We start from the raw sequence: 13,152 nt of genomic DNA on the forward strand, positions 1-13,152 counted from the left end.
GAATTTTTGGAACGTGTGAAAGTTTGAACGAGGTGAATCGGTTGAAGCATGTGGGAGTAGTTGGATGTCAAAAAAGTGGGAGGAATAAGTTGTTTAATAAAAATAATAATAAAGTAGAATAACAATGTGTGAAGGCCTTCGCCTTCACACAATAAAGTAGAATAACAATGTGTGAAGGCCTTCGCCTTCACACAATAATAAAGTAGAATAACAATGTGTGAAGGCCTTCGCCTTCACACAATAAAGTAGAATATCAATGTGTGAAGGCCTTCGCCTTCACACAATAAAGTAGAATAACAATGTGTGAAGGCCTTCGCCTTCACACAATAAAGTAGAATAACAATGTGTGAAGGCCTTCGCCTTCACACAATAAAGTAGAATAACAATGTGTGAAGGCCTTCGCCTTCACACAATAATAATAATAGAGAATGGTGTAGAATAACATATGTGTGAAGGCCTTCGCCTTCACACAATAATAATAAAGGACAGGAATAACAATAGTGTGAAGGTCTTCACCTTCACACTAATAATAGAGAATGGTGTAGAATAACATATGTGTGAAGGCCTTCGCCTTCACACAATAATAGAGAATGGTGTAGAATAACATATGTGTGAAGGCCTTCGCCTTCACACAATAATAGAGAATGGTGTAGAATAACATATGTGTGAAGGCCTTCGCCTTCACACAATAATAATAATAATAGAGAATGGTGTAGAATAACATATGTGTGAAGGCCTTCGCCTTCACACAATAAAGTAAATGGAGTAGAATAACATATGTGTGAAGGCCTTCGCCTTCACACAATAAAGTTAATGGAGTAGAATAACATATGTGTGAAGGCCTTCGCCTTCACACAATAAAGGACAGGAATAACAATAGTGTGAAGGTCTTCACCTTCACACTAATAACAATGTGTGAAGGCCTTCGCCTTCACACAATAAAGGACAGGAATAACAATAGTGTGAAGGTCTTCACACTTATAGGGGCTGCCATGGCACTTTCCTGAGGCTTATGGGAGTCTGCAAGCTGAGGCTCATGGGAGTTTGCGGGTGGCTAATGCTATAATGATAGTTGCTATAGAATTTTTTCTTTGTTCTTAGATTTAAAGAACTCAATCTCTCGGATTTAATTTACGTATAGAAGTTTGTATAATGTTATAACACAACAAATCAATTATTCCTATTAAATGTAGCATTGCAATGTCTTAAATTCACAATCTTGCTTATTCCATTTCCTGAAAGCATATTCTGTCTTTTTCTTTTTTTTTCTACGAATTTCTCATGAGAGCTCGACACTAATATGCACTAGTGTGGATCAGTTTCTGCCCGCAAACAGATTTTTCTTTTTTCCTCTCATTTTTATTTTTCAAAATTGTTTCTGTTTTACGGTGCAAATTAGATAGACCAAAGTCTAGCAAATTTCTTTGCACTAAAAGTTTAGCCAATTTCATCATTTTAACACATAGGCACACACATGCACAGCTCTTGCGCACGAAAGGTGGGGGCCCGGCACCAATGATTTGTCACAGGCTGGCCATTTCCTTCAGTCGATCATGAAGCCGGTCCCGCCCACGCACGCGAGGACAGCAGATTCTAATTCTTTATTTATCTTTTAGAAGCAATTTGCATTTCTTTACCACTTGATTCGCAAATCTTAACTTTAGTGTGCACACATAATTTTATCCCTGGTCATTTGTCATTGGGCATACAATCAGCATTGTCATATGTCTTGTATGTACAGGAGTTCTTATAATCTAGAAAATGTTCTAATAATCTGACAATGACATGTTTTGCTGTCATATGGGGGAGGCTTCAGGTCTTCTAAATTTGGATACATGATTTGCATAGGAGCGGAAGCTCCTCTTGCCCCTTTGCTTGAGCCACGCCTTGAGCTGCGGCCTTGCGCCTGCGCACTGGGGCCTTATTGTGTTCTGGTCTGACAAACACTTGTGACCTCATCATTTTTCATCTTTCTATGTTTTGTCTCTTGAATTTGTTCTTTTCTCTCTTGTGAAGTTTCAACCACACTCCAGCACATTTCAATTCTCTCTTTTCTTTCCTTTCTCAATCCTTTCCACGTTCCACATTTCAACTTTCAACTTTCCCTGTACTGCATACTTTTTCTTCCACTTCAGCATGTATTGCACACAATCAGAAAATCTACTCGTCATGTACTTCTCATCTCCTTCAAGAGCTAAAGATTTACCGTTTTTATTTCCCATCTTAATTTGGTATTTTAGTTTTGACAATTGTTTTTCAACTTTTTTTTCTTTGAGGATCCTCAATGCAGGTTTAAATTGACCTTTCAACAAATTTTTTGCCTGTGTTATTTGTTAGTACTGCTCTTTAGTCAATTTATCCTACCAGTCACTCTCTCAACCACACAAGTTTTTTATCCCTGCCTACGCGAAGTCTTCTGTAAAAAAAGAGCTGCTTCATCCGGAGGGGGACTCTACAGCACTCCCTCCTTCCCTGGGAACTAAAGACAACAGTCCTGTTACCCAGCCCTGCCAACGCGAAGTAGTACTTTTTAGAAAAGTGGTTGTGAAATTGGGGTACACGGAGGTACTCTAGTGGGTACGTGAGATTTTACAAAAATATATAAAACAGTTTGAGAACTACTGCTCCAAAAGAGCCACTTCATCCGGAGGGGGACTCTCCAACACCCCCTCCTTCCACAAGACTTAAGATCTTCCGTCCTGCCTATTTACTTGTATATTTTCCTGTGCACTTTTACTTTTACGCGTTTCACCACAACTTTACTTTAGGGCTTTTACTTACTTGTCTCCTGGTTCTTTGCACTTCCGGATCCCGTCAATCCACTGTTGTCAGACGAAGGCAGACCTAAGATGCTGGCCCAGCCAAGAATTTTCTTCCCAGGTCTTTCTTTTCCAGGTCCTCCTAATGGTCGCTGGCTTGTCGACAATGCAGCATGTCGTCCTTCGTCCACCAGCAGTGGGTATGTGAGGGATCCGGGTCACGGCACCAAAACGTAAGAGTGGTGCTCACTCGAACTTACTTTGCAAGAACCACATGGGAGACAGTATGCCTTTTGAACACTTGCAAGTGGAGAGCTTGTTCGTCACTGTGCATACAGCGATGATCAAACGAAGTCGGACTCAGGCCTCTTGCAAGAGCATTTTTATTGAGAGAAACAGGGTGGGGGTGAGAGTGGGCGTGAGAGTGGACAGGATGGGGTTGAAGCCCCTGGCCTCTGGTCAAAGCACAGCAGTGGTGTTTTACGACGTTGTGTAAACAGAACAACTTTGATTGCTTCCTCTGCAGCTGGTCAATCAGTTCAAAAGATCTTAATACTTTGTTCTACTACTTTTGTTAAGACAGGACACATTTGGTTAATTATTACAGGTTACATTCCAACATAAGCATAGGATCAAACTAATCTATCAACCCTAACAAATGTTCTTGAAACACAGATGATAGAGGCCCATCTCAGCCGGGACAAAGCCATCAAGGCATGCATAACGCACACGTCTGAGGTTGTAGGGCAACTGCGTGAGGCAAGACTGAAGAACAATGCCGACATAGCTCTCATCAAACGGCTCAGGAAGGAGCAGACCAAAGTACTTGTTTTAATCTTCCACTCTATCTAATCTAGCACATATCCATGGTTTCTGATTAGGACATGCTAATTCATCTTTATTCTTCCAGCTAAAGCTCATGCAGTCCGAGCTGAATGTCGAGGAAGTCGTCAAAGATAGAAGTCTGAAGGTATGAAACTTAATCAAAGACTACCACATATTTGGCAACTTTCTCGAATTAGGCACGAGACTCCCGATTTTCAACACTGTATCCCTCCTGCCCACCGATCTGTAATTTCTCCCCTTAATCAGTGAAGTAAACAGTTTACCTTGTGGGCAGTGTGATGCAACACGGCTCCTCCTTGCTGCGCACTGCACAGCAACCTGAAGTGTTTCCCTTCGTGGCCCTGCGACCTGCTCGCCACAATGGCTCCCTTCCCCTGCTCGTTGTCCAGCGGCGCAAGCAGGAGGGCTCCACCCAAACGGCTGATATTGGCCTACATCAGGGGTGTCAAACTCATTTTTGTCGTGGGCCGCATCATAATCATAATTTCCTTCAGAAGGTCATTATGACTGTCAACATAAGTTATACAGTATAAACTACACAACAAACTGATGAATAACAACAGTTTTGAAATCAGAGATGAGTAAAAACAGATATTTGGAAAAGATGCATAATTAAACTTAATCAATATCTCTATTTTTTAAAAGTGAAGACAATTTGCAATTTTAGTATCGACACAAGTTGATGCACAATTTGTCTTTGCGGGCGACATAAAATGATGTGGTGGGCCGTATCTGGCCCCCGGGCCTTGAGTTTGACACCTGTGGCCTACATAAACAACAGTACTCTAAAATACTCTGAAAAATACATCGGAGTGTCAAAAAATACATAAACCGAAACAAGACTATATCAAAACAAACTTAACAATCATTTAAACATTTAAAACCAAACAACAGAAGGAACAAAAGGACCAGGATATTGATGTGTTTAATGTTACATACAAGACATACAATGTTACAAGTTCCACTCTCTGTTTGTCATGTTTTCTACACATTACTAGCTATTTTTCGCACCATAAGGCGCACTGGATTATAAGGCGCACCCTCATTGAATTATTTATTTTAGAAATTATTTCATATATAGGACACGCCGGATTAAAAGGCACATAAAATAGAAGCTATACTGCAGCAAACTGAGGTTGACTAGGGTTGCAGTATGCACCCACTAGCCAATAACCAAAGAGCCCTCTGTAAACAATCACGTTTCACAAACTATCTCCTATCAACGTGATCAATAATGATTAAAGTTTGATCTAAGCAGTACTGCTTACTTATGTTTCCCTTCCATATTGATCCGTAAATTTACTCGAAACATTAACAGAGCAGCCTATTTTGAAATGAAATAGCCTCGTGCGTATAGCAACTATCATTATAGCATTAGCCACCCGCAAACTCCCATGAGCCTCAGCTTGCAGACTCCCATAAGCCTCAGGAAAGTGCCATGGCAGCCCCTATAAACAATCACATTTCTCAAACTTTCGCCCATAAAAGTGATCGGAACTGACTAAAGACTGATTTAACACATTGGTGCTGCTTATTTATGATTCCGTTGGATATTGATCCGTAAACGTACTCGAAAACATTAACGGAACAGCCTATTTGAAATGAAATAGCCTCACGGGTACAACAGCTATTCAGTGATGTAATTTACTAGTTGTGCTAAAACGTACTGAAACATTTTGTCAGAGCGCTGTGTACAACCAGTATGGATCAACAAATTCATCAATTGATCCATATATAAAGCGCTCTGCATTATAAGGCGCACTGTGTTTTTTTGAGTAAATTTGAAGTTTTTAAGTGCGCCTCATAGTGCGAAAAATACGGTAATTAAATTAAACCGCACATGAGCAGAGACAAACATCTGTTTGTCTACACAGCTTAGTGGCCTACTGGTAGAGTGTCTGCCCTGAGACTGAAAGGTTGTGGGTTCAAACCCCGGCCAGGTCGTTCCAAAGACTATAAAAATGGGACCCATTGCCTCCCTGCTTGGCACTCAGCATTAAGGGTTGGAATTGGGGGGTTAATCACCAAATGATTCCCGAGCGCGACACCGCTGCTGCTCACTGTTCCCCTTTCCCCCAGGGGGTGAATCAAAATCACACGGGGATGGGTTAAATGCAGAGGGCAAATTTCACCACACCCAGATGTGTGTATGACGATCATTAGGACTTTAACATACAAGTTATGTTCCATTATTAGCTATGCTGCAAGATGACTCTTTCTCCTTTCAGCAGAATAAAGCATTTGCTGTCAAATGCTACAATTGACACCTAACAATTTTTGGTGTGTTCAAACCAAGTGTGAATTTTTTAAAGAAATTCTCGACAGCCTGTTACAGAGTGGTCCACAGACTGATACTGGGCCTCGGACCAGTGGTTGCAAAGTGCTGTTGTAGGGGCCGAAATCTGATGAAAAAAACCCCACCTATTTTTTCACACCCCAAAGTTAGTCTGTATAATATAAGACAAGAAAACGGTTGACGAATAACACTCTGCCCCACCTTCCATGCGGCTAAAGAAATTGTTAGAGTGGTGCTCACTCTAACATATTTGCAAGAACCACACGGGAGACAATATGCCCTTTAAGCTCTTGCAAGTGGAGAGATCGTTCGTCACTGTGCAAACAGGGATGTTCGAACAAAGTCTGACTTTGAATTTTTGCAAGAGCATATTTATTGAGAACAAGCAGGGTGGGGGTGACATTGGACATGTTTGGTGGTCACCTCAGCAACTGGTTAATCAGTGCGGAGGGTCCCAGCTCATTGTTTTACAAGGTCGTGAAAACAGAAACTAGTGGAGCATTTTAGATGACTAAGCAAGAATGTTTCCACACCATTTGGAAATTTTCAACTAAATGGTTAAACTTTTCAAAGTCAAGGAAAGGTAAAGGGTTTAAACAACGTTAATAATTCTAGTCTACATTCCAACATAATCATACGTTCAAGATAATTTGTCAACCCTAACAGAAATCGTGGACCGATACGCCAATGAAAAAAAATCTTCCCATTTTTCACGCCGATTAAAAAAGAAATCTGCCTTTTTTTTCCACAACCCAAAGTTGGCAAGTATGCACTCCCATAATATAATATGCGAACAAGCAATTACAAGGCATGGTGCAATATATCATTGAGTGATACAAAAATATGGCTGATGTAACCTTGTAACCTGATGTAACATTTAACAAAATCATTTAGCTGACCTCTCTAGCGCCACCATCAGGTCAAATCTTTAAATTATAATTAAATTACAGTCAAACCTCGTTTTTCGAACGTCCCAGTTCTCGAACAAATATGAAATCGAACAAAAAATTCTAGATTGTTTTGCTTTGGTTGTCGAACAAAATTCGGAAATAAAACCATGATGAGCCAGGAGGACCCGAGAAAACCCGACCGCGCGGCCCGGATGACGACTGACGCCGTTCATTATTGTATTTTCGTTACTTTGAGGATTGTATTAACCCCTAAACATGCCTCCAAAGAAAGCAAGTGGTAGTAAAGCCATCCTAAAACACAAAGACGCTCTTAAAGCAATGAGTGAGACAGTGAGTGCCCGGCGCACTGCGGTTGCGCGATCGGACAAAATTAAGCTCCCTGCGCACTGATGTCCACTTAAATTTTGGAAAGTACATCAGGACTTTAAAAATATTTTCTAAATTTCAGCGACGGCTCTGTCACAATAATGCGACCAGCGCGGTGCAGTTGCGCGGTCGGCGATGCGCTACGGTTGGGCGTTCGGCAGTGCGGTGCAGTTGCGCGATCGGACAAAAATGCGCAAATGAAAAAATACTGAAAAAAAAATTTTTTTTTTTTTTGTTTGGAACGGATTGAATTTTTTTCCATTATTTGTAATAGGAAAACATGATTCGGAATTTGACCAATTTGCTTCTCGAACAGCCTTCTGGAACGGATTGTGGTCGAAAACCGAGGCTCCGCTGTATTTGCTTTCATTGCCAATGCTGAAGGATTGCCTGAATATTCGATTTGCAATGAGAAGTTGTCAAATATAACAAGAAGAGCAATTTGGAGCGACATTTTCAGCTAAAGCATGATAAATTTGCTGCCGATCACCCAGTTGGAACTGATAGGAAAGGTGCAATTTGAGGAACAAAAGAACAGTTTAAAGATTACATCTCCAAACTCTACTACTGCTGCAAGTTTTGTTGCAGCCCGGGAGATAATGAAGCGCGGAAAACCATTCACCGATGGCGAGTACATGAAGGATTCATTCGTTAAAATATCAGAGTGCCTATTTTCTGACTTCAAAAACAAAACCGAGATCATTCAGAAAATTAAGGACATGCCTCTCTCCGCAAAAACAGTGCAGAAAATGAAGGTAATGAACCTTGTCATCCATATTGTGAACAAAATAATCGCAAAAGCATTAAACCGCCGCCAGTTCCGTGAATTGCTAGATGAAGTTGACAGCAACTATACTGATCTCCTGCTGCACAACAAAGTCCGCTGGCTATCCAGGGGCAACGTTTTGCATCGCTTTGTTGCTTTGTATTTGTAGTCTACTTAATTATTTTAATAGTAGGCATACAGCTCATGTATTGACAGTCTATATTGCCTTATAAAAAGCTTTTAGATTTTCGCAGCTCCAGACAGGTATGTTTTTTTTTTTGGGGGGGGGGGTCAAAATGGCTCTTTGATCATTTTGGGTTGCCCCCCTAGACCCCTGGTCTAGTGGAACTGTCCCTTAGATATCATTCCAGCCATTCCAAGTTTTTAAAGGAGGTTCCTAGCTCTGTTGAGTCAAGTCTGCTTGTCTTGATTAATACCTATCATAGCTCTGGGTCTTTTACTGCTGCCTTCAAACATGCCTTGGTTAGTCACCTCCTAAAAAAAAAAAATCATCTCAATCCCTCTGTACTCTTTTAATTTTAGACCCGTCTCTCACCTGTCTTTTCTTTCGAATGTGTTAGAGCAGTGCTTCTCAATTATTTTCTGTTACGCCCCCCCCTAGCAAGAAGAAAACTATTCGCGCCCCCCACTCCCCACCGTGACTATCCATCTCTGCATAACATTTTATCCTTATTATATATATATATATATATATATATACTCACAGTGAAGCCAAGCGCTAAATACGCTTCGTCGTATTTCCTCGTCTTAGCTTTCGGCTGACTTTCTTTTGTTTCATTATCTTTGTTTCTCTCCGCTTTTCTTTTCATCCCTGTTAAAAACTTTTTCATGTTGGTGGTTGTTATGTTGAATAACGGAGGCTATAGACGGGGCGCAGTCGGAGCTTTCTGTTGACTCAACATTGCTAACCAAGGCAAACCTGTTGTCTTGTAAGTCGTAAAATGTTGCACTGTCGCAAACGTGACAGAAGTAACAATGAGAGCGCCACTGCCGCCTACTGTAGTAGATGCGCAATTACACTTTATTCTAGTACTGCCAAAAAAAAAGCCTGTTCCCCAGGGTCACACGCGCCCCCCCAGGTATAGCACCGTGCCCCCCAAGGGGGGCGCGCCCCACTATTTGAGAAGCACTGTGTTAGAGAAAGTTGTTTTTACTCAATTACAGGCATTTCTTGAGGAATTATGTTCTTCATAATTTCCACTGTGGTTTTAGACCAATGGTTCCCAAACTTTTGCAGGCTGGCGCCCCCTTGGCTCCCCAGTGAATTCCTAGCTTGCTGGCTCCGTTTTGCTCCTCTTATTTATTGTGTTATCTGTTTATTTATTATTTATTCATCACTCTTACTATTTATTGTTTGAATTTTTGCCTTCTTGTTTTTATATTGTGTCGCTTACTTGTATGTCTATCGTGTAATATGTCTCGTCACCGTGGGATAGAGAAAACGTCATTTCGGTCTTGTGCTGTCCTCACTCTGAAGCATCTAGTTTTTCACCAGCTAGACAGCGAGTTAACGACGCTCCAAATAATCAGACTTGGTTTCTTTTAGCTGATTTATTTGTAGAATGGCCTCAAACCATTCCCCTCTTAAGACCGTCGTAAAACTAGGAAAAAATACAAGTAAAATTGTGCGTTAGCTAAACACATACAAGCTACATCGCATTTACGGTGAATAAGTTTGCATTAAACATCACATGTAACCAAAATAAAATATTCTTTCAAAATTCGAATAATACTCACGGACAAATCTTGTCCAAGGCACAACATAAAAGGTTTAAACATCAGCTTTTAACAGATGCACACGAGTCGACATTGCTTGCTGCCATTCGGTATTTGCTCTCAAAAACAACTTCCCACTGCAACCATTAGAGGGAGGTAAAGCGCTACATGTAAACGTGTTTCTACTTAAACTTATTACAAAAGGCAGAATAGGTCTCTTTGTGTGTTGTGACATGTGGAGAGATTGACAATAAAGCTGACTTTGACTTTGACTTTTTTTTTTTAATCCGGATATGATACGGAGGCCGCCATTACAGATGCGCTTTCTTCTCTGCTGTTCACTTCAAACACGCTCCATACGAATACAATGCTCTCGTATCAGACGCTTGCTCGATCACCTGCTCGTTTGCTGTCACAATGTACCCTACACAAATCCGAAACATTTCTTCGCTATCGAGTTTGCTAGCGCATGCGCAGTGATACTGGCCGGCAGAATAACATCCGGTTGTTCCCAAAGATGATCTTTTTTCTGAAATAATTTTACGTTTACGTCAAGTCCGCTGGCTATCCCGGGGCGACGTTTTGCATCGCTTTGTTGGTTTGTATTTGTAGTCTACTTAATTATTTTAATAGTAGGCATACAGCTCATGTATTGACAGTCTATGTTGCCTTATAAAAAGCTTTTAGATTTTCGCAGCTCCAGACAGGTATGTCTTCAAAGTAGTCAAAATTTGGGTGCGTATTAAACATGGGTACAGGCTTTTTTCCAGTATCAACATGCCATTTTTAGGGTGCGTATTATACATGGGGGCGCATTATACATGGAAAAAAACGGTAACTGAACCTCGTAGCACTGGCCATGGCGGTGGCCTGGCTGTCTTGATCTAGAGCTGTCCCCCCTCCCTCTACCTGATCACTCCTCATTTGAATCCCTTGCATTCAAATGTAAACCTCCATATCCTATCACAGTTTTACTTGTTTACCGCCCTCCTAAACCAAACTCCTCTTTCATTCCAGAACTACACGATCTACTCACTACCCTCTGTACCTCCACTTCCTCTAATCTAATCTAAGGTGATGTTAACATCCACGTCGACACCCCCTCCCGCCCGCCTGCCTCTGACCTGTTGCAACTATTGGACTAATTACACCTCACCCAACATGTAAATGTCCCCACACATGACAAAGGGCATACACTTGACCTTGTCATCTCCTCATCGGCCATAAGCAACCTACAAGTTCACGAGGTCGGCGTGTCTGACCACAAACTTATTCAAATGGAACTGCCTTTCCCACACCCCCACTCCAAACCCAAGCGGCAAATCTCATTCAGAAATTTCAAAAACATCAACCAAGACACTATAGCACAGGACCTCCAGCTTCTCTCCTCCTCCTCTACAACCTTTCCATCAGTCAGCAAGGCAGTGGACCATTACAATAACTCTTTGGCCAAACTTCTAGGTATCCACGCCCCGCAAAAAACCAAAACAGTCACTTTTTCACGCTCAGCCCCCTGGTACACCAGTGAGCTGAGTCTGATAAAGTCAACTGGACGCATCCTGGAGCTTCGTCTCAAAGCCTCAGGACTGACCGTGCACAAACAGGCCTACAAAGAACATCAGAAGGCCTACTCAAAAGCCCTTGGGACTGCACGTGCCCAGTTCTACTCCAATATCATAAACAATATCCCTTGAACTTCAAAACAGCTCTTTTCAACCATCAACCACTTTCTCAAACCCCAACCCACCACTCCAACAGAAACCTCAGAAATAGTCTGCAATAACTTTATGACCTTCTTTACCGCTAAGGTTGACAACATCCGCACCCAGCTCCTCTCCTCCTCTGGCCCCACCACTTCACCTCCTCCCCCCTTCCTTCCACCCGGGACAGTCCAGCCTCTCTGCTGCTTCTCCCCTATCTTGCAGTCGGATGTAGAGGACATCATCAAAAAGATGAAACCCTTCACATGTGCCCTGGACCCTTTCCCCACAGCCCTCATTAAACAACAAACCTCAGCCATTAGTCCCCTAATAACCAATGTCATCAACCTCTCACTCCAGTCTGGCTCTGTACCCCCTGCATTGAAGACTGCCATAATTACCCCCCTGCTCAAAAAATCCCTCACTTGACCCAGACAACCTTGCCAACTGCAGACCGATATCTAACCTCCCGTTCCTCTCCAAGGTTCTGGGAAAAGTGGTAGCTGCCCAACTTCACACTCATCTCACCCGCAATAACATCGCTGAGAAATTTCAATCTGGTTTTCGCTCTGGCCGCAGCACTGAAACAGCACTTGTTAGGGTCACCAACGACCTTCTCATGGCTGCCGATGCAGGCTCCCCGTCACTTCTCATTCTGTTGGATCTGTCCGCTGCATTTGACACTGTCCACCACAATATCCTCCTTAACCAACTTCACTCCACTGGTTTCTCTGGCACTGCTCTAACCTGGCTTCAGTCCTACCTCTCGAACCGGACAGAGTACGTTTCCCTGGGAGGGAAATAATCCGACACTCACACTGTCACCTCCGGTGTCCCCCAGGGACCTGTACTCGGTCCTACCTTCTTCACTCTACATGCTACCCCTCGGCAATATAATCAGGAAGTTCGGCATCTCATATCATTGTTATGCCGACGACACCCAGCTATACCTCAAACTTGACCCCCTGCCCTCCATAACCCAGCCTTCTCCATCTCCCTCATCCACCCTCTCCCTCTGTCTGGAGGAGATAAAGGTGTGGATGAATCTCAGCTTTCTGCAAGTCAACAGTGACAAAACCCAAGCCATGTTAATTGGCACTCCCCATCAGATCCATACCTGCCCAATAACAAGCATCTCATTCGCCGGTCTCACCATTCCCCTCTCAGCCACTGTCACCAACCTGGGTGTGAAACTCTACCACTAAGCTACGCCACTTCTCTAGCGTCTCTAAATTGCATACGCATTAGGTTCCTCCTGTCTGAAGGAAGTGTCATGTTGTATTGGAATGTGTATCTCCACGATTGGGAATGGGTCCTCAAGACAAGAACTAATGTCTCCCCTCAAATTGGTGACATACGTTTCTTGAAGAGTCTTACAATGCAGTGTGCAGTGGCGACTGGCAATTATCGCTACAACCCCAAAATACGGAATACGGAAAAGCTCCGACTTCTAGAGCCACAAAAATCCAAGAGTGATAGGCCAAAGAAGGATTGTGCGAAGGATCAGGCACTGGCTGAATGTCCGGAAGAAATCAAAACTCAGCTGAAAGCTCTTGATGTTCTCAAACAGCTTCCAAATGCTATTGAAGAAATTAAGAGGCAACTGAAGGGGATATGTAGAAGTATGGATGGAGAAGATCCAATTCCTTAAAGATGACAATGCCAAGAAGGATCAACTGATCAAAACCTTCACCAGCAGAGTGGAAGAGCTTAATCAGCAGTAACGATGTGGTCTAAAGATCTCACCTAGAAACAACGCCGGGTCACTGAA

At 42.4% G+C, this 13,152-nt stretch overlaps 1 protein-coding gene across 3 annotated transcripts in view; it reads left to right on the forward strand.

The window, feature by feature from the left end:
• LOC133147091 (protein MIX23-like) overlaps nt 1–13,152 on the forward strand; it is a 116,943-nt gene that overhangs the window by 80,662 nt on the left and 23,129 nt on the right. For 2 of the 3 annotated variants that reach the window (XM_061271191.1, XM_061271194.1), the window contains exons 3-4: nt 3,435–3,581; nt 3,670–3,729. In XM_061271191.1, coding sequence (XP_061127175.1) covers nt 3,435–3,581; nt 3,670–3,729 — 207 coding nt within the window. Of the gene's footprint in view, nt 1–3,434; nt 3,582–3,669; nt 3,730–10,698; nt 10,756–13,152 lie in introns of all 3 variants that reach the window. The other variant, XM_061271193.1, reaches the window with a different exon arrangement.

This window comes from Syngnathus typhle, unplaced genomic scaffold, assembly GCF_033458585.1.
Source record: "Syngnathus typhle isolate RoL2023-S1 ecotype Sweden unplaced genomic scaffold, RoL_Styp_1.0 HiC_scaffold_28, whole genome shotgun sequence".
Classification (NCBI taxonomy): domain Eukaryota; kingdom Metazoa; phylum Chordata; class Actinopteri; order Syngnathiformes; family Syngnathidae; genus Syngnathus; species Syngnathus typhle.